Source organism: Budorcas taxicolor, chromosome 7 (assembly GCF_023091745.1).
Source record: "Budorcas taxicolor isolate Tak-1 chromosome 7, Takin1.1, whole genome shotgun sequence".
Lineage (NCBI taxonomy): Eukaryota > Metazoa > Chordata > Mammalia > Artiodactyla > Bovidae > Budorcas > Budorcas taxicolor.
The window spans coordinates 22,135,089-22,159,447 of record NC_068916.1 but is presented as its reverse complement, the minus strand read 5'-3'; the positions used below and the strand labels follow the sequence as shown (position 1 = coordinate 22,159,447).

Genomic DNA, 24,359 nt, shown 5'->3' with positions numbered 1-24,359 from the left:
TGATCATATTTCCTTGTTGGCTGTCCCAGTTTGTCCCTATTGCCACAGTGTGATTACCAATAGCATCCCTTTAACGTAAGTCTAATGATTCTTATCTCAGAAGTCTGAATCTAGTAAGATGATTCTGATAGGTTTTAAGATTCTGGATGACTCGTTGGCTTTCAAGATCCTGTGTTCTCTTCGTTGAGAATATGTACACCCTGTCAGATTGCCAACTTGGAACTGCTCAAATTCTACTCCTTTAATCATTTGTGAAGCGCTCCTTGCCAAAGGCCTAGCCTTGGCATCTGAAGAAGGAGGTGGGGAGGGCATGCTGCAGTCACACGGCCCCAGCAGAAGCACCCTCTTCAGCAGGAGAGGACCCCTCTCCTTTCTTCAGGGGGAAGCGGGGCCGGGGGGGGGGAAGGATTTGTTGAGAGGACACGGAGAGCCGCCAGCCAGTGGTGCTGGGAACTGGAGACTGGACAACTCCAGGACAGAAGTTGCAACCTCCTAGTGCCAGATGACCCCAAGGACACAGGGCTCTTGGACACAGCAGAGTTTGTTGTTCTCATGGTTTAAATCCCACAGACTCCATCTTCCTTTTGGTGACCACCCCATACCTGGAAAGCCCAATGAGTAGCTTTGCTTGGGCCAGCACATACGAGAGACTAAACAGAGGGATCTGCCTGAAGTGAGCAGAGCACCTTTAGGAGAACCTAAAGAATCACCTGAAATGGAAGGGCACGAGGTTGTAGTGAAGCCAGAGAAGCCCTGTCCTTGGGATCAGGAGTCAGGCGGTGTCTGCGCCGTGCACGGGATTCCCCAGGGCCTGCTGAACGGCAGCCCTCAGACCTGCCTTTCCAGGGCCACAGGGTGCTTCTGAAGCCACAGAGCCTCCTCCCCTGTGCGAGTGGATGAGGCCGGGAGAGCCCACTCCAGGCTTCCTGCAGGGAAGTCTCTGCCCAGCTGACCCTGTCACTACAACCAACTTCTCTCCCTGCCCCTTATGCTGACACGAGTGGGAAGGCCAAGGGAAAAGTAAGAGATCTAAGGTCAGCCGGAGCCTAGATGTACAGCCAGCGATCAGCGGGCGGGCACTGGCTGTAGCAGGCTCTCCATCGGCTGTGCAGGGTGCTCTGGGGGCCTCCCTGGCTACGGTGTTACTCCACTGTGTTCCACAGGAAACTGCTGGCTTGAAACTCCTTGTCCTGGATTCTCAGGCCTGAACATTTCGGTGTCACTGAAAGTCAGTCTGCCCCTTGGAGCAGCCAGAAGCCCTCGCGAGCGCCTGGAGTAGGGTGGGGATGGGAGGTACAGCGCCATCTCTGGCTCCTGGCAGCGCCGCAGCGCTCTCTGGTGTCCTAGAACTGAAATAGCCAAATGGTGCGTTTCATTTAACCAAAAGCAACCTAAGCTTTGGATCTGGCCTGAGTTCTGTCTGGCCCTTCACCTTCATATTCGCCCTCTGGCTCCAGGGAAGGGTTGGCAAGACGCTGTGGTGATAATCTGCCATTTTAGGAGTTCTCGCATTAACTCAGGAAACTGAATTACTCCCACTCTCCACACAGTACAAAAATGGATTCTCTCCTTGCTCTGCTTTTTAACAATTATAAAGCCTGCCAGAGTCACAGGAGACAAGAAAGGGGAAGAAAGGAACAGTGCTTCTTAGGGAAACAACATGGATACACCTGAAAGTGAAGAGGCTGCCAGAACAATGCTGGCTCAGCAGCAAGTGACCACTCAGGACCTACCCACACCGACCCTACCCACACTCCAGCTCTCCCCTCACAATCTCCCACTGTTTCCCAGAAATAACACCCTTGACCTGTCCAAAGCCTCTGGGTGAAACACTAGAGGCATCCTCCTTTATTTCTCATAACTAGCTGCTTGAATTTATTTTGCTAAGTTAACTGTCTCCTGTCTTGAGTGATTCATTCATTCACTATTTTCCCAGCACTCTTAACAATATTTGTTCCAGCACGCTGAACTACTTAAAATGCTGCTTCCTCTGATGTCTTCATGTTTTCTTCCTTTTGATGAGTACATAACTGATGGCATCTTCCTTTGTAACTTTGGCTACCAGGAAGCTCAGGCTGTTATGCAGCCTTTATTAGCCACATAGTTTTTAAAAGTTTTAAAACTGAGTTTACATAGCATAATATTAACTCTTTTAAAGGTGTATACATTCAGTGGTTATTAGTATATTCACAAAGTCATACAATCATCGACAGTACTTAACTCCTGAACATTTCATCATTCACAAAAGAAACTTATTAGCAGTTAACTTCCCCCATTCTTTTCTTTCCCCAGCTCTTGGCAACCACTAATCTACTTTCGGTCTGTATGGATTTATCTATATTCTGGACATTTCTGATAAACAAAATTTTTCAGTAGGTGGCCTTTGTGACTGACTCCTTCACTTACTGTTGCCAAAGTTGGTCTGTGCTGCAGAATGACTCAGTACTCCACTGGGTGCAGATACCACGTTTTGGCCATCTCTTCATCAGGTGACAGTCATCTGGGTTGTTACCATTCTTTGACCAATTTGAAGAACATTGCTATCAGCATTTGAGTCCAAGTCTTTTGTGGATCTATGTTTTCAGTTCTCCTGGGCGTGAACCTAGGAGCGGACTTGCTAGATCATATGGGAATTTTAGGTCTTACTATTTAAGGAAATGTCAGACTATATTCCAAAGCGATCTGTTGCATATTTTTGCTGTTTTCTCTAGGACATAGCTTTTCATTTGTATTTTACTATAATGTCACCCTTATTTTATTTTATTAAAATTATAAGCTACTTCAAGAGAGAAATGGGATATAAACACATAAGATGCAGAGATTTGCTGGCAAACCTTGTTTGCCCTGCCCTGAGAGGGAAGAATTGGGGGCCACGGGGAGGAGGTAGGACTCACTGCTGTCTGTCCTCCAAGAGCTCAAATCTGGTTGGCAGAGGCAGCCAGGGCAGCTGTTACAGAGAATGTGGGCCTTGGGTCTAGGAGTGTGGGGGGAGCACAGATAAACTGTCTTTTGTCTAAAAAAGGTCCCTTTTAACTAGAATGATCATGAAAGTTTATAGAGAAGAAAGAGGACAAGGAAATATCTGCTATTTTGATGAGAATTCTGAGTCTTTTCCAGGAGCAAAGAGAGGTTTTCGCTGTCTTCTGTTGGATCTCTTGGTCAAAGGCACTGTGTTTTCCAACATTCCCCTGACATCTGGTACATTTCAGTTGTTTGACCGGGATAAAAGAGTTAACTATTCCCGAGTATCTGCCGCATGCTGGACACCTGACTAGGCTCCTTACCTCCATTAATCTCAGTCCTCATAATAGTAACTCCATGAAGTAGGACTAAGCCACCCTAGTAGCCAGTGAGCATCAAGGGGCCCCGCCCCTGCACATGGCTGATAGAGGACCCTGGGTCCTACCCTGTCTCCTGGCAACTGCACCACAGTCATGTTTCTAGAGCTGGGGTCTGCAGACCTCTGCGAGTCATTCTTGGAGGGGCAGATCCTGCCTCCACCTGGAAGGGATCCAGTGGTTCCTGAGCTGACTACCATAGCAGGGCCCTGGGCAACATGACGGTAAGCCTGGCCCGCTCTGAGTCACTCACTCTCGGGGAGAGTGCTCAGATTCTGGAGGTGGTGACAGGCAGTGGGCAAACACTCCTGGCCAAGACGTGCTTCTTTGGCTTAGAAGTCAGAGTCTCACTCACAAGTGATACTCAGAGGCCCAACCAGATTGAGACCAAGCAGGCTTTGTTCTAGGAGCAAACACCTAAGGGGTAAAGGAGGTCAGGACAGGAAGCCCCTAGTGAGCAGAGCCAGAAGTCACCAGTCACCTCTCTCACTGCCAGCTGAACCCATGGAGTTTGTGACACCTGCTGGCAGTGAAAAGTCTGCAGGAAATAAGACTCCTCTTCCAGTGTCTCTGAGGGGACTGGTTGGCCTCTAGTTAGTTTGAAGACCAGTCCAGGTGGGTGAAATGCAAATCCTAACTTCTAAAATGCAGGTATGGCCCCATCCATCTCCCACACATGTCTCCACTAGAACTCAGTCGAAGGACAGCTTGACAGGGCGAAGGCTTTGGTCCCATGTAATTGTGGTTTTTTTTTTGGACTGTATCCATAGATTAAACTGATCAGGCTTAAATCCTGCCTGTCCCACTTATTGCGTATGTGTGAATTTAGGCAATTTGCTTCAACACTTTAAGTCTCAGCTGATGATATGTAAAACAGAAGTAACATTAGTTGTTATATGATTGTTGTGAAGAGTCAAAGAGATAATATATGTAAACAGTCTGGAACCTGGCTCAAAGTGCCTACGCAAAACAATACTAACTATGAAGATGATGATGATGATGCTCAAGGCAGGGTAATTTTCCAAAAGTCAGAGAGCAGGAAGTCATGCTCCCAAGAAACTATTCAGATTTGTGCCCTCCCTGTTGCTCCACATAAGGGCAGAAGGGTAGATTAATGAAGCTTCTGTCCGCCATGGGTACTCTGCAAAGCTAGAGCAACTCTGTCCTGGCCTGAGACCCAAGCTTAAAGAGGGATATTATCGAGAAATTCAGTGGGGTAACTTCTTTCTCTTCTCTTATCAGGATCATGGAAGTGTGAGGGCGCTCCCTCGGCTTCATGAGTCTACAAGATTCTCACTCGGTCCTGTGCACTCTCTCTTTTCCACAATCACATCCTCTGCCGCTTCACTTCTGAATCTCTGCTTAGGAATAAAGCACTATTCATTCTCATATCATGATAATCACAGCCAAAGTGTTTAGAAACCATGGCCTGGTGAGTCTTCTTATGGAGTGACAGGAAGGTCATTATTGAGGTAAGAAAAGATCTGGGAACAACGCTCACGATCCTGAAAGAAGTCTGGCCGTATTCCCGGAAATGAGTTTAAAGGCTAAGAAATGCCCTGGGTGGTTTGAACTATTGTCCGAAGTCCAAGATGTGAGAGATACACAACACTGGCCATTTCTATCAGTCTGGGTTTTAGAAATGGCTGTTCAAGACAGAAGCACTGAGACACATCTTCGGTTATGCTGAGTGAGGAAGAAGAGAGGTGAGGAGAGGAACATGGAAAAGGGGAGAAAGGGAAACCAGCAGAAGTGGTCATTTTACTGCTTCTCTGGAATTAGTCCTTAATTCCTTAGCCTGTGCTCAGGGCATATAAACATAACTAAGAAACTCCTTCTTAAAACCCAAGCCTGAATAACCTTCAAATCATCTGTTTGTATTTTCTGGGCTACTTCTCGGTAGTGGTGGGCAGATCTCAAACAAAAGATGGAGCTATTGCCATTGGCCACCTCTCCACCCTGGGGCAGAGGACCAAGAGTGAACTCTGTGGAAAGGGCCTGAGTTTTGTGACAACAGAAGGAGCCTGTTCTCAGACTCCTTGTCTCAAACCAAGCACTCCAAGAAGCAAGCAACATCTCTTGAAGAGCTGGGGCTGAGCCATCCACTGTGGCGCTGAGCAGGGCAGGAGACTTTCCCAAAACAGGGCCAGATGCCAAGCATCTGGTGGTTTTGTGGTGTTCTGGGAAAGCTCTGTGAGTTCCCTCCATGTGCAGCCAGCTCCAGGGCTGCCGCCTGCCAGGCCAGAAGAGCAACTTCTTGTCTTTCACTGGGCTATAAGGACTGTGTTTGCCTGGGGCTGATCCCTGGGCACAGTGTGGCCTCAGTGGAACTCAGCCCTGGGCACTGAGGCCCTGCTCTGTGGACCTCCAGAGCCAGCCGGATCCTCTTTATCATTTCTTAGGGCTCAAGGGTAGCTAAGGGGGTCCTAACACAGCTCAGTAACTGAACTCTCCACTGTTTCCGAGAGACCCACATCTGCTTACTTACAGTGGCGAATGGTGGGAGAGGCTGAATGCCGCATGAGCCACACACCCTCAGGAGAGCTCCCACGCCTCCTGAGACACCCTCACTGCTCCTCACCCTGGGGCTTTTATTTTGGAAATGTGGCATTCTCAGAAGAGGTAACCTCTTAGGGCTGAGCATGATATTCATATGACATGAGGAAACATTAAAAAAAAAAATCTACAGCTCCTTTTAAAATCTCATGAAAACTCATCCTTCTATGAAGTGGTAAGTCTTGGGTCATGCCCCACCTTCCTCCATGCCGACCTCTCCTGCTCTGGGCCAGGAGGCAAATAACTCTTTCCTCTTCTAAGTGGTTATATTTTTAACTCTAACTAGCAGGTATGATGTAAAAAAGCCAATATTAAAGTGAGTTAAAATGCTAATACTCCTCCCTTGTTTTGAACAGGAGCAGAAATTCTTGGCAAGTCAGTTCGTGTTATTTTCTCTACGTTAGGCGTGTGCACATTTTTTGCAGTTGGCTACATGCTGCTGCCACTGTTTGCTTACTTCATCAGAGACTGGCGGATGCTGCTGCTGGCGCTGACGGTGCCGGGGCTGCTGTGTGTCCCGCTGTGGTGGTGAGTGTGGCTCTGTCTCAGACAGCCCCCTACTGCAGGCCAGCAACCTGGAGCCCAGAGCCTGGTGCTGACCTTGGCGTGGGCCTGCTGATCTCACTGGAGCAGGCTGAGGCCTCAAAGCCCAGAGACCATTTCCCTTGTTGGGGGTGGGCATGTGTGCTGGGGTTTGATTCCCCACCGTCCCACAAAGCACCATTCTCAGGAAACCCAGTCCCCCTTGGGTTCTCCCAACTCTTCTCTGTTACTGGGTGGTTGTTGTTGTTTGTGGAAATCGTACTGTTGGGTTTTGTTATTTTTAGCTCTGCCCCCCTGCTCTTCATGGGAGAAGGAAATGGCAACCCACTCCATGTTCTTGCCTGGAGAATTCCAGGGACGGGGGAGCCTGGTGGGCTGCCGTCTATGGGGTCGCACAGAGTTGGACACGACTGAAGTGACTTAGCAGCAGCAGCAGCAGCCTTGCTCAACAATTTTCTCTAGGAAATCTCTTTCTCCTTATGGCTTCAACTAATGTAGCTTCCTCAAGCTTCCCTGTCATGTAATGATTAGCACCTAAGATGTGACTGTTTATCTGCTTTGTCTTGAAGAGCCAGAGAATCACATCTGTTTAATTAATTGTTAGAGAAAATATTCTCTTCACTCCTCCCACAACCCTTCAACCAAATTTTGACACATCAATGTGGGAATAACAAAGTGTTGAGATGCTGACCCCAATTTTACTGAGTATGTCTATGGGGAAGACTTTACGTGAAAGAACAGAATGACAATAATGGAATAAGGTCCCAGCCATACGTTTTATTTGGGGGAGACTGCTCATTTCTTTGGTTTTTCCATATTTAAACAAGAGGAAAGGGGATTTTTCCCATTATTGAGTTCAGTACTTTCTCTCTCTCTCTCTCTCTCTCGCTCTCTCTCATTGATTAGTCTTGATTTGGTTTCATGATATCAAAATCAAATCTCCCAGCAGTGACTGGTTTTACTGAATTGCTTGACCTCTCTCTGCTTACAAACAATGAAAGTATTTTTGATCATGTTTGGGGGCTCACAGGTTAGACTAGCCCTCGTGGTTGCCCTGTCCTATGGACATACTTAGGAAGTGTGCCTTAGGAAGTTTCCTAGAAGGACCTTCAACTTGCTGCAACTGTTAGGCAGCCATAGAGGCTGACAGGTAGTACTTCTTGGCCTTGTTAGACCAGATAGCGCAGGTTAGACCACTCCAAACTGCTGTCTTTTTATGATCTCTAAGACTGCTATGATTTACCAGTGCAAATTCCTTGGCATGAGTGTGCATGGGGAAAAGAAAGCACTTTTTTTTTTTCTTATTTCCCTAGAATTTGAGAAACAGTGTGTTATATACTATTCTGATTTCCTGACCCAGTCTGAGAGTAGGGCAATTTTCTTGAATAAGAATCACCATCATCACCATCATCATCACATCACATCAGCATCACACCCTCTCTCCACAACATCCCCTGCTAACTGAATTTATTGTGAAAGGCGCTGGTGACCAGACAGTCTCGAAAGTCACAAGACAAGATTATTCAGAGGTTACTTTCTGCCTCTTCAGTTGAATGATTTTGATAATCTGTGTTCTTTGGTTCTAGTTGTCATTTCAGCATAAGAGACTAGTACTTTCAAAATACGTTACAGTCAACTGTATTACTATATGATTGTATCAGAGAGAGAGAACAAAAATAGAAGGGCCCTGACTGACTGTAAGAGATTAGTACGGATTTTAATTTGTGGGACTTGGATCTTTGCCTCGGAACCAGATGCCACAGCAAGGAACAGGTCAGCCTCTTGGGTTTCTAGCACAGAAGGTCCATCCCACAAGGAGCTGCCTTACTCTTGCCCTGAGGAGAGTTGTTTCTATGTTGCCCACGGGCTGCTCCATGAGTGTTCCCGGCTGTGGGCACATTGTACCCAGGACAGGACTGCCCCAGACAGAGCACAGCCTGGGGCCAAGACAAGTAAGCTGAGTGCTTGTCCTGAAAGTTTAACAGTCTTATCATTTTTCTATAAAAATAAAAACAAAATAGCTCCCTTTTGAACATCTCGTCCTTGAGGGTGGGATTTCCTGAAGCAATGCCCATCCATCGGGGTGGGCTGGGATGATGTGGGGACGGCTTCGGGCTACTGTGACCTCTGCTGCCAACTCAGTATGTGATACAGACTCTCCAGCAACACTCTTCCCCGTTCAATCTGAATGAAATCTATAGAGAGGCTGTAATGTAAACCTTATTTGGCCCTCCACTAACTTGAAATGATGAGCTAGGCTTGATTATTTATGCACCAAAAAACCATGGCAATTACAAAGTTAAAATAGCAGCAACCCTAAGTTCAATGGGCTGAAAATTGGAGCAGGTGGTTTGGGGACTTATTAATGTGCTCAATTTCCTTTAAAAGCCTTGGCAGTAAGTGACCACAAGTATGAATGGAGTGTTGTAGGTGGGGAAGGAGCCCCTAGGTACAACATGAGGAAAGTTTTGCAATATCTAGCTGACTAAGCATTTGGAACTTGAGGCCAGTGATGGCTCTCAGAGCTGATAGTTAAGAAAGGTAGGATATGTCTAAGAACAACGTGGCTGGGGAAAGATACCTCTCAGAAGTAGAAGTGCCCGTGCTGTATAGTTCTTCATTGATCCAGTTGCCACTAGCCACGTGCAATGACATGCTAAAATTAAGAAAGTGCAAGTGTTAATCTCTCAGTCATGCCTGACTCTTTGCCACTCCATGGACTACAGGCTGCCAGGCTTCTCTGTCGATGGAATTCTCCAGGCAAGAATACTGGAGTGGGTTGCCAATCCCTTCTCCAGGGGATCAAACCTGGGTCTCCCACATTGCAGGAAGATTCTTTACCATATGAACCACCAGGGGCCACAAGTAAATACAAAATTGGACTCTTCCGTCACGCTAGTCACACCAACTCAATAACCACATTTGGTTAGTGGCTGCTGCGTTGAACAGCACAGATACACAGCACCAGAGAAAGTTCCCTGGGACAGGACAGCTCTAATTACCAAGGGTCAGTGGACTAACATCATCACAGTTGCTACAGGGACCAACCGAGTGTATATTCCAAAAAATGCAAAGTGGGTTCATTTTTTAACTCATGTGCTTGTGGTAGGCTGGGGATGGAAGCTGGGGGTTAGCTATTTGATATGTTGTGTTTTGCTCTGAGATAATTCCTGTTGAGGCTTTGCAGGGGGCTGTTAATTATAGGAAGACTATATCTGCTACATATAATTTATTTTCTAGGACAACTTAATACTGACAAATAGATAAGGAAAACAAGAGCCAGCAAAAGAATGGCTAAGCAATTCTGAGAAATAAAGATTAGGAAAGAATAGAAGTCAGGGGGTAACATTATAAAAGATAAAAGATAAATAAAAATAGAAAAATTAGGAAAGAATAGAAGTCAGCCATGTGTGAGCATCAGTTAAAAATGTGGGTAGATTGTGTAATAAAAAGTCAGTTTCCGACTAACACAACATTGTTAATCAACTATACTCCAATATAAAATAAAAAATTTTAAATGTTTCTAGACAATTAAAAAAAAAAGACCACATTGGCTGTCTCCCCACAACTGGTTTGGGTACTCACTGAGTTGAGAATCTGTTGAAAGCCATGGGACATCCCACAGAGGTGTGTCAATGCGCTTGCCTCCTCCTTTGACTGCCTAAGGAAAAGCCCGAGGAACACAGATGCCTTCTATTACCCAGTAAACTTGTGAGCATCACTAGCTGGGGCACCAGGAATTCCCCTAGGGATGGACACACTGAAAAGATACTAGACACTGTTTCTTTAATGAGCCATGCTGGCTATGAAGTTTTGGGTGGTATTCTCCAGCTGCCCTGGTGCAAACATGCCCATAGTTAATGTTACCCTTTCTAGGCGGGCCCTGGCTTCAAGTACAACTAATGATTGGTCTTATGATTTGATCAGAACTTTCAAATGTGAAGGTACTCTTCTTTATTCCTACAAATAATGGAGATCTTATGAAGCCTCCCTCCTGATGTTCTTTAAAAAGACAAACTAGAATTTTACAAAATAAAAATTACTTGGGGGCAACTTACAGTTGATAGCATCAAAACTTGTTACTGTGAAAAATTATAAAACATCCAAAATGAATTTTAGGTTTATTCCTGAATCTCCCCGATGGCTGTTATCCCAGAGGAGATTTAAAGAAGCTGAAGATATTATCCAAAAAGCTGCAAAAATAAACAACGTAACTGCCCCAGTGGTAGTTTTTGATCCTGTGGAGGTAAGGATTTGCAAAATGTTTTCTCTTGAGATCAGCTGTGCATTCTTGATTATGGAATTTAATTTGATTCAATAGATTCTGAGTGCCTACTATGTACCGGGCACTGTTCAAGACCTTAGAGACAAAATGATAAAGTTCTGAGATAAAACCCATCTCAAAGGGCTGTGGACCAATTAAATATAATAATATATATATAAATTGCTTAGCAAATAGCAGTGACAGCGTTAGTTGCTCAGTCATGTTCGACTCTTTGTAACCCCATGGACTACAGCCCACCAGGCTCCTCTGTCCATGGAATTCTCTAGTCAAGAATACTGGAGTGGGTAGCCATTCCATCCCCTGCTCCAGGGAGCATACAGCAAGTGTTGATTAAATATTAGTTCCTGCTCCGTACCACTGACGCAGCTACATACGGGTGATTTTTTTAACATCTATATTAAGTGGGGAAAAAATGTGTTTGAGAGATATTCCACCCATGGGTTCCCCACTGTATTCTGAATCTTATCAAAGTCTGCTGGGGAAGCTGTACCTGCCTTTAGTTTTGCTATATTGTGTCTAGAACCCTAAGGCCTGAGAGCATAGGCTGGTGGATTCACACCTGCAGGAAGGAGGCCACGAGAAAAAGCAGATATTCGGTGGAAGCATACTCACTTCCTGACAGTCAGTAAGGACTCACCATGACCTTGGCCATCCCTCGTGCCAACTCCCAGAGAAATCCAGAAAACTTAGACACATAAGGAGCATAGACTATAACCCAGAGTGTTAAGAGAATTAGATGGAAATAAGTGATGAGGTGAGGAAGAAAATCCCCAAGGAGCAAACAGGGTGAGCCAGCAAAGAGAACAAAGTGATTCAGGGCTGAAGAGGCTGGTCCAAACCAGGGAGGACACTTAAATGATAGGGCAAGGGCACTCGTGGCTAGAAGGGTCAGGGACTGCTCAGGACACCCCAAGAAGACTACATACATCTTAGTCTGTATGCTTGCCTCCACGGTCACATCTGTGCCCCTGGCCACCCCAGGACTTTAGATGGTGACGAGCGTGCCAGTCCTCTATCCTCCCTCTTGGCCTTTGGAACCTTTTACAGAAGCAGATACCTTGGTGATGGCTGGAGGTTTAATTACAGTGGCCATGAGCCCAAGCTTTCAGAGGGCTGCCAGGAAAAATATGTCTTAATCCTTTGCTCTTCGGATCAAGAATTCCGTTCCCAGCCTTGGTCAGTTTAACTGGATGCAAAAATAACACTGGGAGTGTCTAACACTTCTGGACCTCAGGGCTGTGCTGAATTTTTTTTTTTTTTTTGATGTTTAATGGATACATGGTCTGACTTCTGTTTTGAGGACCTTAGAGTCTAGTAGTAGAGAGAAAGCCTATGTGGATGAAAGCAATCATAAAACATTTCCGAGATACATAGTTATATAGACAAATGAGAACAAAGTCCAGGGTCAAAACATATGCTTTCTTCCTGCCGTGAGGCATATTGAACCTCAACTGAACAAACCCAAGGAGGAAAAGGGAGCTTGTGCTTTCCTGAGGCCCAGCCATCTCTCCCTATTCACCTTCTAGGTAGGGTCCTCTGAAAGAGGATATATAGGGCCCTGTGCCAACAAATGCAAACTGCTCGGAATGGTAATAAAGAGCCCACCAGATGCCAGGCACATTGTTCAGCTCATCTGATGCTCATGCCAGTTATTGCTAGTACATATTATTATAGGCCCATTTCACAGGAGGGGTAACTGAGGCACAGTTCTTCTTAGTTGAAAAGTTAAATTATTTGCCCAGGATTACACAGATAGACATCTCACTCTAGTGCCAAAATGCACGCTTTTAACTGTTCTTTCTCATCTTGTGTTAAGGGCAGTGGCATTAACTTGGACAGGAAGAAAAACCATGTCATACCATCTTCAAACACAATCTTGGGCTTCTTTGGCCTCCTTTCTGAAGTACCTTCAGCCTTCTCATGGTGCCTGGTCCAAAGGCATTTTGGCAGCTCCATACAGGCCAGGGACAAGCACTGAATATGGAAATGTTCTTGTCCTGAGGTTTCCAAATCTGGCTGCTTATCACCACCACCCAAAGAGCTTTGAGAAATTACAGATTCCCAGGCCCTTGAGCCCTAGGAAAGATTCAGACTAAGCAAACCCAAGGTGGGACCTGGAAATCTGCATTTTCACAAGGACCCTGTGGAAGTGCCAATTGTCAGCATAGGCCTGATCCCCAGGTCCTGTCTGTGCTTGGTACCACGCACATAAAACTTTCAGAAGGACTGCTAGTCCCCAGCAGATTATGCAGGGACTTTCTTCCTTGTGATAATTGGGTATTACTGCCGGAGGCATGTTCTGGAGGTTTTCACTCCAGATAGAGCAGAAGCAGAAAGGTAACATGACTGTGAGCTGCACGAGGAGGTGCCTGATTGTTCTCGAAAAGAAGGATGCTAATATTTGGGAAGCAGCTACTACAAGGGCAGATCTGGCATTCTTACTTCCTTCATTGTGGAAATTCTTTCCTCGGCCTCTTACTGAATACACGCACAGAGCCACAGAGTTTAACTTTATCCTGAAGAGATTCTCCACCTCAGAGCCTCGTAACTTTTTTAGTTTCAATTCCTTTTTTTTTAATTGAAGTATAGTTGATTTATAATATTGTATTCGTTTCAGGTGTACAAGAAAGTGATTCAGTTATTCTTTCAGATTATTTTCTATTATAGGTTATGAAAAGATATTGAATATATTTCCCTATGCTGTATAGTAAAGAATACTTGTTGCTTATCTATTTTACGTATAGTGGTTTGTATCTGTTAATCCCATATACCCAATTTATCCCTCCAACCCTCCTTCCTCTTCCCTTTAATAACCATAAGTTTGTTTTCTATGTCTGTGAATCTATTTCTGTTTTTTATATAGATTCATTTGCATTTTTATTGCACATATAAATGATATCTTATAATATTTGTCTTTCTCCCTCTGACTTACTTCACTAAGTGAATATTCTCCTGTTCCAAATGGCAATATTTCATTCTTTCTTACGACCAACATTCCATTGTATATATACCATATTATCTTGAGCCAATCATTTGTTGATGACTGGCACTTGGGTTGTTTCCATGTCTCGGCTAATGTAAATAGTATAGTTTCAATTCTAATAAGCTTGATTATCTGGATTCCTAACACATGAAAAGTTAACGTCAGTTAATTAAAAGTAAAGGAAGGAAGCCCATTAACAGCAGTAAGAATACCACCAACCATTGACAGCTTACGTGTTTTCCTCAGTGGTGCAGTAATTAAAACAACAGTTAAAATGGATGGGGTGTTTACCATGGTTCAAGTACTATGTTAAGATTTATATATATGACCTCACTTAAACTTCTCAAGGCTTAATTATTAGACCCATTTTACAGAGAGGTAAACTGAGGCTCGCAGAGGATAAATAGTAACTTTTTCAAGGTCCCCTAGTTAACCCAAGGGTGTTCTGACACTGAGACAAAAACAGGAAAAGTACAAAAAGCAGATATGAACCTCAAGGTAGTTTGGGGCTATATGGCCCTACCCGCTCAAAAGGCCCTAAGGTTCAGTGTGATTAGGGTCACCCATAGTGATGCCCATGAGTCAAGGCAAATCTATGTTAGCAGTCAGGCTTTACATAAAGAGATAGTGAAGCCAATTTTTATATTTTAAAGGTTTCTGCCTAAAATGGGCCACAAACATTTTTAAATATTGAATAAGCATCCTTTATTTAGATGCCCTTATTGCATGCAAGGGCTTCCCTGGTGGCTCAGAGGGTAAAGCGTCTGCCTGCAATATGGGAGACCTGGGTTTGATCCCTGCATTGAGAAGATGCCCTGGAGAAGGGAATGGCTACCCACTCCAGTATCCTGGCCTGGAGAATTCCATGGACTATATAGCAAATTCCAGACTTCTAAGCATGTTCAAAGTGAAGTGAGTTACATGCATAAGAATATACTGTCATAGCCAAAGATACTTCCTCATCATTTCTTAATCTCATAGTTGTGTACATTACTTTAGCAACAGGAGCAACTCCCACTGAAGCAGCAGAAAGTTTTCATTTTGGACCTGTTTAGGACTCGGAACATTGCTACAATAACCATTATGTCTTTGCTGCTGTGGTAAGTAATAAGAGATCTGGAAATGTGACATACAGCATGTAAATATAGAGCTGATTTTCTTTAATTCAAGGGACAGGGTCAAGGCCTGGGTCCTCCTGAGGCAAAATTAAAATTTTAGAATCTAAGTTATTTGGAAAGCCCTTAACTTAATTTAAGAGCTTCCCTGATAGCTCAGTTGGTAAAACTGTATTGCTCTCAGCCTGAAATGCAGGAGACACCGGTTCAATTCCTGGGTAGGGAAGATCCCCTAGAGAAGGGATAAGCTACCCGCTCCAGTATTCTTGAGCTTTCCTTGTGGCTCAGCTGGTAAAGAATCCGCCTGCAATGCGAGAGACCTAGGTTTGATCCCTGGGTTGGTAAGAACCCCTGGAGAAGGGAAACGCTACCCACTCAAGTATTCTGCCCTGGAGAATTCCATGGACTCCATGGGGTGGCAAAGAGTTGGACACAACTGAGCGACTTGCACTTCCAACTTAATTTATGGAACTGGATACTGAAAAATGTCAAAGGGAACAATATTTAAAGGGAACTTTGACCCACATGGAAAGGGTCCCCTGCCCCTCCTAAAGTTACTGGGATTAAAACTAATGGTATCCCGGATGCCCGAAGCTGAGATGCTGACTCAGCTCCTGCTTCCAGAAGTTGTACAGGCAATTAATTAGTGAGCTTAGAATATGCTGAGTCCCCACGGCCTGACTTGGAGTTTTGACAAGCTTTTTATACTTGCTAATAGCAATTTACTGAGTGATTTTTAAGACACATAAATAATGAACTGACTTTGTAGGCAAGGTTTAATAATATATCTGCCAAGAAATTAGGAAGAAGACAGAAAGGAAAGAACATGCCTACTCCATGATGGCAGCACAAAAAACGATGGTAATCAGAACTGCCAGGCTCACACTGCAGCTAGTCTAATTTTAGAGCCACCTCGAATGTTCCCTTTGACACTTTTTTCAGTATTACAGTTAGAGGTCGTCAATAACAGAGTTTATGCCCCTAAATTAAGCAAGTGTGTCCTGGACACGTGGCTTTCCTCACAATGGACCTACTTAGTTCTCACATGTCAGCAGGTATCACTGACGCAATTGTATCGTGAGAAGGGGCACTACTGGGCCAACAGTGAAGTAGCCATTAGTTTCATTCATGCTGCTCTTATTACCAAATGTGAAGATCACTAAGATCCTAGAGGCATGAAGTTTCGTTTTTTGTTTTGTTTTGGATTAGCCCTTGTGCTATCCAACGTAGTAGAGTATGCGTAAAAAGATCCAACAGTGTTCCTGAAAATATTTTTCAGATGTTCTCTGCTTTTCAGTCGTGTTGATAATAAGCAAATTTCTCCACAGAGGGGTCTGCCTAGTGTTATATATAACTTAGTGTTTTTTCCACAGAAAAGCTTTTATGTGGAAGTTAACTATAATGGCGGGATATGCAATATGCATTCTGTGATACCTTGAAGCATTATGAGACTCATTTTTTTCCTTAAAGTGAGTTTTACTAAGTCAATTGGAATTTACTGTAAGTGGATCCCACAGTATTACCTATATACCTTTTTCTTTTTCGGGGAGGTGGGGAGAATGAAATATGGATTTTATGTTCACTGATGTGACAGTCTTTCTTCAAATAATATCTCTAAGGAGATGAGAATGTATTGTACAAGCTATTCTACTGAAACCTGAAATTAGCTAGATTAGGATAGGTAACTTGAATATTTGTATATTTAGACTTAGTGCTGTCCAATATAACTTTCTGCAGTGATAAAAACATTTTATATCTCTGCTGTCCATTATAGTAGCCACTAGCTCCACATGGCTACTAAGGAATTGAAGTGTGGCTAATGCCAAAGTGAGGGATGAAATTTTAAATTTTATTTAATTTTAATTTTTACTTTTAAATAGCCCTATGTGGCTAGTCACTACTTGTAAGATACCAAGATATGGACAACTTCCTATCCATCACGAAATTATAAAGTGACTCAAGCCATCCTTTTGTCGTTTTTGTCTTTTGATTTCCAGGATGTTAACCTCAGTGGGTTACTTTGCTCTGTCTCTCAACACTCCTAATTTACATGGAGATCCCTACCTGAACTGTTTCTTCTCTGCCTTGATTGAAGTTCCAGCTTACATTGCAGCCTGGCTGCTACTTCGAACCCTACCCAGACGTTATATCATAGCTGGAGTACTGTTCTTTGGAGGAAGTGTGCTTCTCTTAATTCAATTGGTACCTGCAGGTAAGAAGCTATCCAGTATTAGCAACTTACCAGAAAAGATCCGCACCTCACCAGGCTAGTTATTAGTCATGTGTGCGTCTGTGTTTAGTCGTTCAGTTGTGTCCGATTCTTTGCGACCCCATAGTCTGTAGCCCACCAGGCTCCTCTGTCCATGGCAAGAATGGACAAGAATACTTGAGTGGGTAGCCATTCCCTTCTCCAGGGGGTCTTCCTGACCCAGGAATCAAACCTGGGTCTCCTGCATTGCAGGCATATGCTTTACCATCAGAGTAGCTAGAGAAGCCCTAATTATTAGTCACTGTTCCCTATTTATGTAGCTTTTACATAATAAACCATTCATAAGTCAGTTACACAAGAGAGAGCTAACTCTGTGATTTCCTTTGTTCAAAAGTAGTCCCTTCAAACAGAAGGGTTAGCCTCAGAGAGTCAGAAATCACCACCAGAAGAAGAGTAATGCTCCCAGTGCATCCCCTTCATAGAAACTTTCACCTAATCCCTCAAACCTTTCTTTGAATCATAAACCTGAGTGCTAATTTCTTGGTACTTTCAAACCTTCTCTCTGATTGATGTATATATACAAGTGTTAAGAGTTGGTAGTACATGCCAGTTCCAGTATAAATTCAGTGATTTTTATGGTCTGTATTCTTTAAGTAGTTAGAAAGCACATGAAAAGATACATGCTTCTCTTTTCCTCTTATGTCCAAGTTTCTCATATTGTTACATTAAGTCAACAGATTATTGATATTTAGTATCATATATAGAAGTATATATCTCAATAATAATAAGTAGGATGAAAGGATTGTTTCTTCTGTTCAAAGATTAAGCTTAACTGCATTAACAAGCTAACAACTGACTATGAAACTGTTGTAATTAAAGTGTAGATAAGGTCACGGAATGCATAAATGATCTGGAATGACAGTAGTGAAACTCAAAACACCCTTCCCTCTCCATCTTTTTCTATGTCCAATTAGTAAGACTTTGAAGAAGAAGTGTAATTTGGGGAATATCTTTATATTAGAAAATATTTATATATGAAACACATTATAAGACATTCCTATACAAGCAATAAGGACAAAACAAGCAACTGTTAAAAAAGTATTGTTTCTAAAAGTACCTCTGTTTACACTGGGTCTCTTTTCCAGGTTACAACTTCTTGTCCATTGGTCTGGCCATGTTGGGAAAATTTGGGATCACTTCCGCCTTTGCCATGCTCTATGTCTTCACTGCAGAGCTCTACCCAACCCTGGTCAGGAACATGGCAGTGGGGGTCGGCTCCATGGCCTCCAGGGTGGGCAGCATCATTGCTCCCTACTTTGTTTACTTAGGTGAGATGCATCTTCTCAGTCTATCCTTTTTTAAAAATATATCTATAAGTAATAGACTTTCTGTTGTGAAAAATGCAAACAGCACAGAAAGTACTGGAAAAAGTACAAGGTCACCTGTACTCTCTCAGTTCCTCAAATCACAGCCCTCAGAGGACCTAACACTAACATTTGGTGAGTAGCCCTCCAGACATTTCGTTTTGTACAACACACACATTTTTAAATACACAAAATTATATCATAAGTATTGTTTCATGACCTTTTTTAAACTTAACACTGTATCAGAATATCTTTCCTGGTTGGTATATATATAGTTTTCATCTTCCCTATACTTTCATACCATGCTCATGTGGTCTAATTGGTATGTATGTAGTTCTTTTCTCTTCTATTTAGTTAGTACATAGACTTCTAATATATGTGTACACATAATTTATTTAACTAGGTTCATGGATGAATATTTAGACCATTTCCAGGTTTTTGTTATTGCAAATAACATTACAGTGAACATTCCCCTACACCCCCACAGCCTTTGTATACATGGATCAATGGATTGCTGGAACAATTTAAAAATTTCATAAATATTTCCAAATTGATTTCTGAATACTGTACCAGTTTACAATCCAACTATCAATATATGACAGTGTCTGTTTCTCCACATCCTCACCAACAATGGGAATCATCCAATTTTTTAATCATTGATAATCTGTTGTGTGAAAAATGGATATCATTGTTGCTTTCATTTCTTTTTCAACTATGAATGAGGTTGAACTTTTTTTCATGTATTTATTGACATTCTATTTATTTTTAAGATATCTGACTGTTCATGTCTTTTCCCATCTTCCTAATGGTTTATTCAACTTTATATTTTGAGGGGGGGAGCTTTTTGTAATTGAAAAAATTAGCCTTCTGTATATATATAGTAAATATTTTTTCCTAGTTTATCATTTCCATTTTGACTTCATGACTTTTTTTGCAGTGCAGGAACTTTAGCTTTTGTGTGATCATATTTATTCATCAGAAGGGCTTTCATGAGATGTTCCATGTGTGTAGGATCTAGCACTCGAAGCCTAAACCTCATAAGAACTTCACTGGTGAGAGGTGGAGACACAGTTCCTTATTCTTCCTAGTTATTCATTGGTTACCTACTGGTTCAAACACACACACATACATCCCCAAAGACATATGTGAATTCTCAGACAAGGTACACTCTAAAACCTTACAGAGAAAGACAGACATTTTCTACACAGCTGCCCTGAACACCTGAGAAAGTCCATTATTATGTAGAATGGTGTCTTTTCATCTTCCCTATACTTTCAAACCATGCTCATGTGGTCTAATGGTGGACCATTTACATTAGAAGTGCAGGAGTCTGAGAAAGAGCTTTCTATTCCACAGTAGCAGCTCCTATTGCTGACAACAGAGGCCTTGGAGAAGCTTCAAGATTTATACATTTTTTGTCAAATAAAATTCTTGGTTGTGTTATTCCTCTGTAATCTCTGTATGTAGAAGGGAAGCAAGATGAAGATCTATTATTCTCCTGTCCGAGTAACACCAGATAAAGAAGAGGTGGAGTGGTTCTTCCAGTTACATATAAAACCAAGACATATAAATGCTTCAGAAAGAAACCACAGTGCCTGACATTTATTGATTTAAATTGGATTGAATATATTACTTAGATTTTCTTTGAGAGTCTCACAGCTCTGTGGACCTAGCTTTCTACAGCAGCCTGCTGGTCTGGGCAAGTGCAAAGGTCATATCAGTCATCACAGCCAGTATCTATCCCTGCAACATCCTGGTCCACCTCTTTCCCTGTGACGTCCTCCCATCCCCCATCTCCAGTGACTTTTACCTGAAGAGAACTTTGGTAGGTAAAGATTTCTATCAAAAGAACATTTATCACACCTGACTAAGTAGTAGCTTAGAGAATACCAGTTGACATGAAAGACTTTTTGATAATGCAAGATCAAGGGTGAATAATTATGGAAATTCAGAGGCAATGACATCTGCCAAACAGAAACTGTTTATTTTGCACACTTCTTCTGTAAGTATTCAGATTTAAAACTGTGTGCCACCATTACAAAGTGATTCTCAAGAGCATCTGGAGAGTCCCTATATCTAACTGATGTCCTTACGTCCTGTGTCTTACAGGTGCTTACAACAGAGTTCTGCCCTACATCCTCATGGGTAGCCTGACTGTCCTGATCGGAATCATCACTCTTTTTTTCCCTGAAAGTTTTGGAAGGACTCTACCAGAGACCCTAGAGCAGATGCAGAAAGTGAAAGGGTAAGTGAAACTTTAAAAGATTACATGTATAAAAAAAGAATGAACATGATAGGATAAATAGGAAGGTTCTGAAAAGGAAGAATAACAAGTGGAGAGTAGCACTATCAGATAATAAAGCACATTATTAAGCAATGGCAATTCAAACAGTGTGATAACAGTATAGAAAAATAAATCACGAATGGGATAGGGTTCAAAATTAAACTGAATAAAATAAGAGAATTCAGTGTGAGATAACAAGGAGCACTTCAAAATCAGTGGGGAAAAATTAGATTATTCAGTAAAAAGTGGTAGAATATTCAACTAGCCATTTTGGCTACATAAAAAAGCTGAAATCCTACTTCAAAATATATCATGATAAATTCCAGAAAGATTAAAAATTGAGACCTAAAAATATAAAGTCATAAATGTACCAGAAGAAAACATAAATATTTTATAACATTAAAGACGGCCTTTCTGAGCGTGATATGAAAAACAAAATGCCGTCAAGGAAAAGATGGACATATTGGATTAAGCAAGTTTAGATATTGTCAGTAGGGCAAAAGTGAAACCGTAAATTAGAACAAAGGTCGGCAAACCAGGGGGGAAATATTTGCAACACACTAGACAGAGTTAATAAACTCAAGATATGAGATAGACAGAGTTAATAAACTTAAGATACAAGAAGCTCTTAGCGATCAGTGGGAAAAAGACCCACAACTCAGAAAGCAAACCGGTAAAAGTCATGAACAAGCAGTTTATCGAAAAGAACATTTCCGGGGCAAATATATTTATGAAAAGGAAATACCTGTCCACATTATCAAAAAGAATTTTTAATGCAATATCATTTTTTGGCCTGTGAGATTGTGTGAGAGTTTTCTTCCTGGTATCAACCAATTCTGACACCAAAGAAGTGTCCTATAATATCATCCAGTTATGACACTAATTACCCAGGACTAGCATCAGACCCTATAGGTTAAAGGCTCAGTCCCCTAAGACAGCTTACTCTTCAGCTGCCAGTCACAAGTAATGGGTCCCCAAGGTTATCCACATTTCTGGCTGTTGGGGAGGGGGAAATTTACTCTCTGGCTGAACTAATAATAAAATTGACACAAGTCAAGTCAGGAGGAGAAAAACACATTTTAATACATGCATACAGAGATTTCTCAGAAAGAGGACTGCAGACATGGCCAAAGCAGGCAGCTTTTACACTTCTTAGACAAAGAAACAATAAAACTGAGAGGAATTGATAGGACAAAGAAATTTAGGTTTCAGTACTTAATTGTTATCGTTCAGTCGCCAAGTAGTGTCAGACTCTGCGACCCCATGGACCACAGCAAGCCAGGCTTCCCTGTCCCTCACCATCTTCTGGAGTTTATCAAAGACATGAACTTGGGTACTTAATTAGTAAGGAATTTAAATGAAGTGTGGGCCTGGGTAGTAAATTAGTAAAGCAGCAGCAAGGCTTATTTATACAGATTTTTTGGTCCTTCCCTGAATTCTCCATCTCTGGTAATAAGGGTTTCCTTCTACCTCCATATGTGGGGAGTGGGCATTTTCCAAGAGGGATTTATTTCCTGCTTTCAGGGGCACAGAGGAGGCCAGAGCTTCCTTCTGCATCAGCTCCTTGAGAAGCAACTTGAATTCAAAATAATCATAATGGGGACTTCCCTAGCAGTCCAGTGGTTAGGATTCAGTGCCTTCATTGCTGAGGGCGCAGGTTCAGTCCCTGGTTGGGGAACTAAGATCCCACCTGCTGCGTGACCCAAAGCAAAAACAAAATCAAAATGCAAAATAATCAATATGCCATTGTGGCATGTTTGGGGGCAGCCTGCCCTGAGCTCCAACATGTCCAACTTGACTACAAAGTCTGGCGTTTCCACAACCCCCCTCCTCACGTTCAGGAATTTGCTAGAGTGATGCACAGAACTCAGGAAAACATTTTACTTACTCATTTGTTATAAACAACACAAATGAACAGCCGGGGGGAAACGTGAGGTCCAGAAGTGTCCAGCGCACAGGAGTCTCTGTCCTGTGGAGCTGGGGAGCATCACCATCCCGGCACGTGGATGTGTTTGCCAGTTCAGAAGCTCTCCAGACCCCAGTAAACGTTTAGGAGATTTTATGGAGGTTTTTCACCACATAGGCATGATCAGTATTGATTTAACCTCAGCCCTTCTCCCTTCTCTGGGGGCCGGGGGGTGGGCGGAAAGTTCCAGGCTTCTAGTCAAGGCTCGATCTTTCTGGAAACCAGCCTCCATTGTGAAGCTATCTAGGGACTCACCAAGAGTCACCTTATCAGAATAAGAGGCAAGACACTCCTGTTACCCTTGTCACTCAGAAAATTACAAGGGATTTAGGAGCTCTATTCAGAAACCAGGGACAAAAATCAAATATCTTTCTATGACAACACAGATGGGCAAACATTTAAAAGATCAGTGGTATGGTAGTAGAAGTTTAAGGTTTATTTATCTTTGTCTGCACTGGGTCTTCGTTGCTGCAGGGTTTCTCTAGATGTGGCAGGCAATGGCTGCTCTTCACTGCAGCGTGCCAGTTTCTCATTGTAGTGGCTTCTCTCGTTGCAGAGCACGGCTCTAGGCCCACGGGCTTCAGTAACTGGAGCTCGCAGGCTCCAGAGTGCTGGCTCAGCAGTTGTGGCTCTAGAACTTACTGGCCCCGCAGCATGTGGGAGCTTCCCCAGCCAGGGGTTGAATCCATGCCCCCTGAATTGGCAGGCGGATTCTCAACCACTGGGCCACCAGGGAAGTCCAAGAGAAGTTTAGATCCTAGAGTGAAACTGCCTGGCTTCAAAACCCAAATCTACTGCAAACGTGGGCAATTTGCTTAGTTTTCACTAGACCTCAGTATTCCCATCTGTTATGTGGGAATAGTTCATATGGCTTTTGTGATATTATATAAGATAATGTGTTTTTAGTGCATAGCCATGATAAAAATAAATCCATATGTGAATGGATTGTGATCCAGACTGGATGTACATAGCAAAAGATGCCCAGTTTTGATAGGTTGTTTCTCCTAATGATAAAACTACTTCAATATCAACTTTAACTTACCAAGAACTTCATGCTTACCACTCTATTCTTTCCTCAGTGAAAACTATAAAATCGTGAATACTAGTGCTAGCTATCCTTATGAGGTTCTTTTTAAAGTAATTACTTGTTCATTGACTAGAGAAATGTTTTTCTGTGTCAATCTGGCATTTTTTTTTTTTCGTTTAATTTTCTTTGGCATTTATCTTATTTTCAGGTTCAGATATGGGAAAAAAACAAAAGGTTCAATGGAGAAAGAAGAAAATCCCAAAGTTATAATAACTTCATTCTAATAAAATTCCCATCCTATTTGGTGAATTGAAAAACATCCATAAGCCTGTGAAGAAACTAAACCTGTTCCTGATGAAAAGGACTGACTAGGAGGAAAAACACTAAAATGGACCTTGCTATTAAGAAATGCTTGCTATATGACAAACTCTGGACCAGACTTATAGATAACTCCTTATTTTTTAAAACAAACCATTTCTAGAGACTTTTCCTAATTAATTCGATGAATTGGGTTTGTCGGATTTTTAGAAAACGTGTTGGTCAAGGACTGGAAAACTCATATATAAAGATTAAACTCATTTCCAAATACAAAGACTATCCAAATTTTAAAAAATTCATTGAATTAACACAGCTATCAGGCTTGTGTGTATGTGTGTGTGTGTATGTGTATAAGTAAACCAGCTCATTCA

General features: G+C 42.5%; 1 protein-coding gene across 1 annotated transcript in view; it reads left to right on the top strand.

The window, feature by feature from the left end:
* Window positions 1-23,954, top strand: part of SLC22A4 (solute carrier family 22 member 4) — a 41,682-nt gene extending 17,728 nt beyond the window's left edge. The window contains exons 4-10 of the mRNA XM_052642713.1: window positions 6,251-6,422; window positions 10,557-10,683; window positions 14,705-14,805; window positions 16,818-17,032; window positions 18,175-18,357; window positions 20,503-20,638; window positions 23,879-23,954. Coding sequence (XP_052498673.1) covers window positions 6,251-6,422; window positions 10,557-10,683; window positions 14,705-14,805; window positions 16,818-17,032; window positions 18,175-18,357; window positions 20,503-20,638; window positions 23,879-23,954 — 1,010 coding nt within the window. The remainder of the gene's footprint in view (window positions 1-6,250; window positions 6,423-10,556; window positions 10,684-14,704; window positions 14,806-16,817; window positions 17,033-18,174; window positions 18,358-20,502; window positions 20,639-23,878) is intronic.
* Window positions 23,955-24,359: the final 405 nt, after the last annotated feature.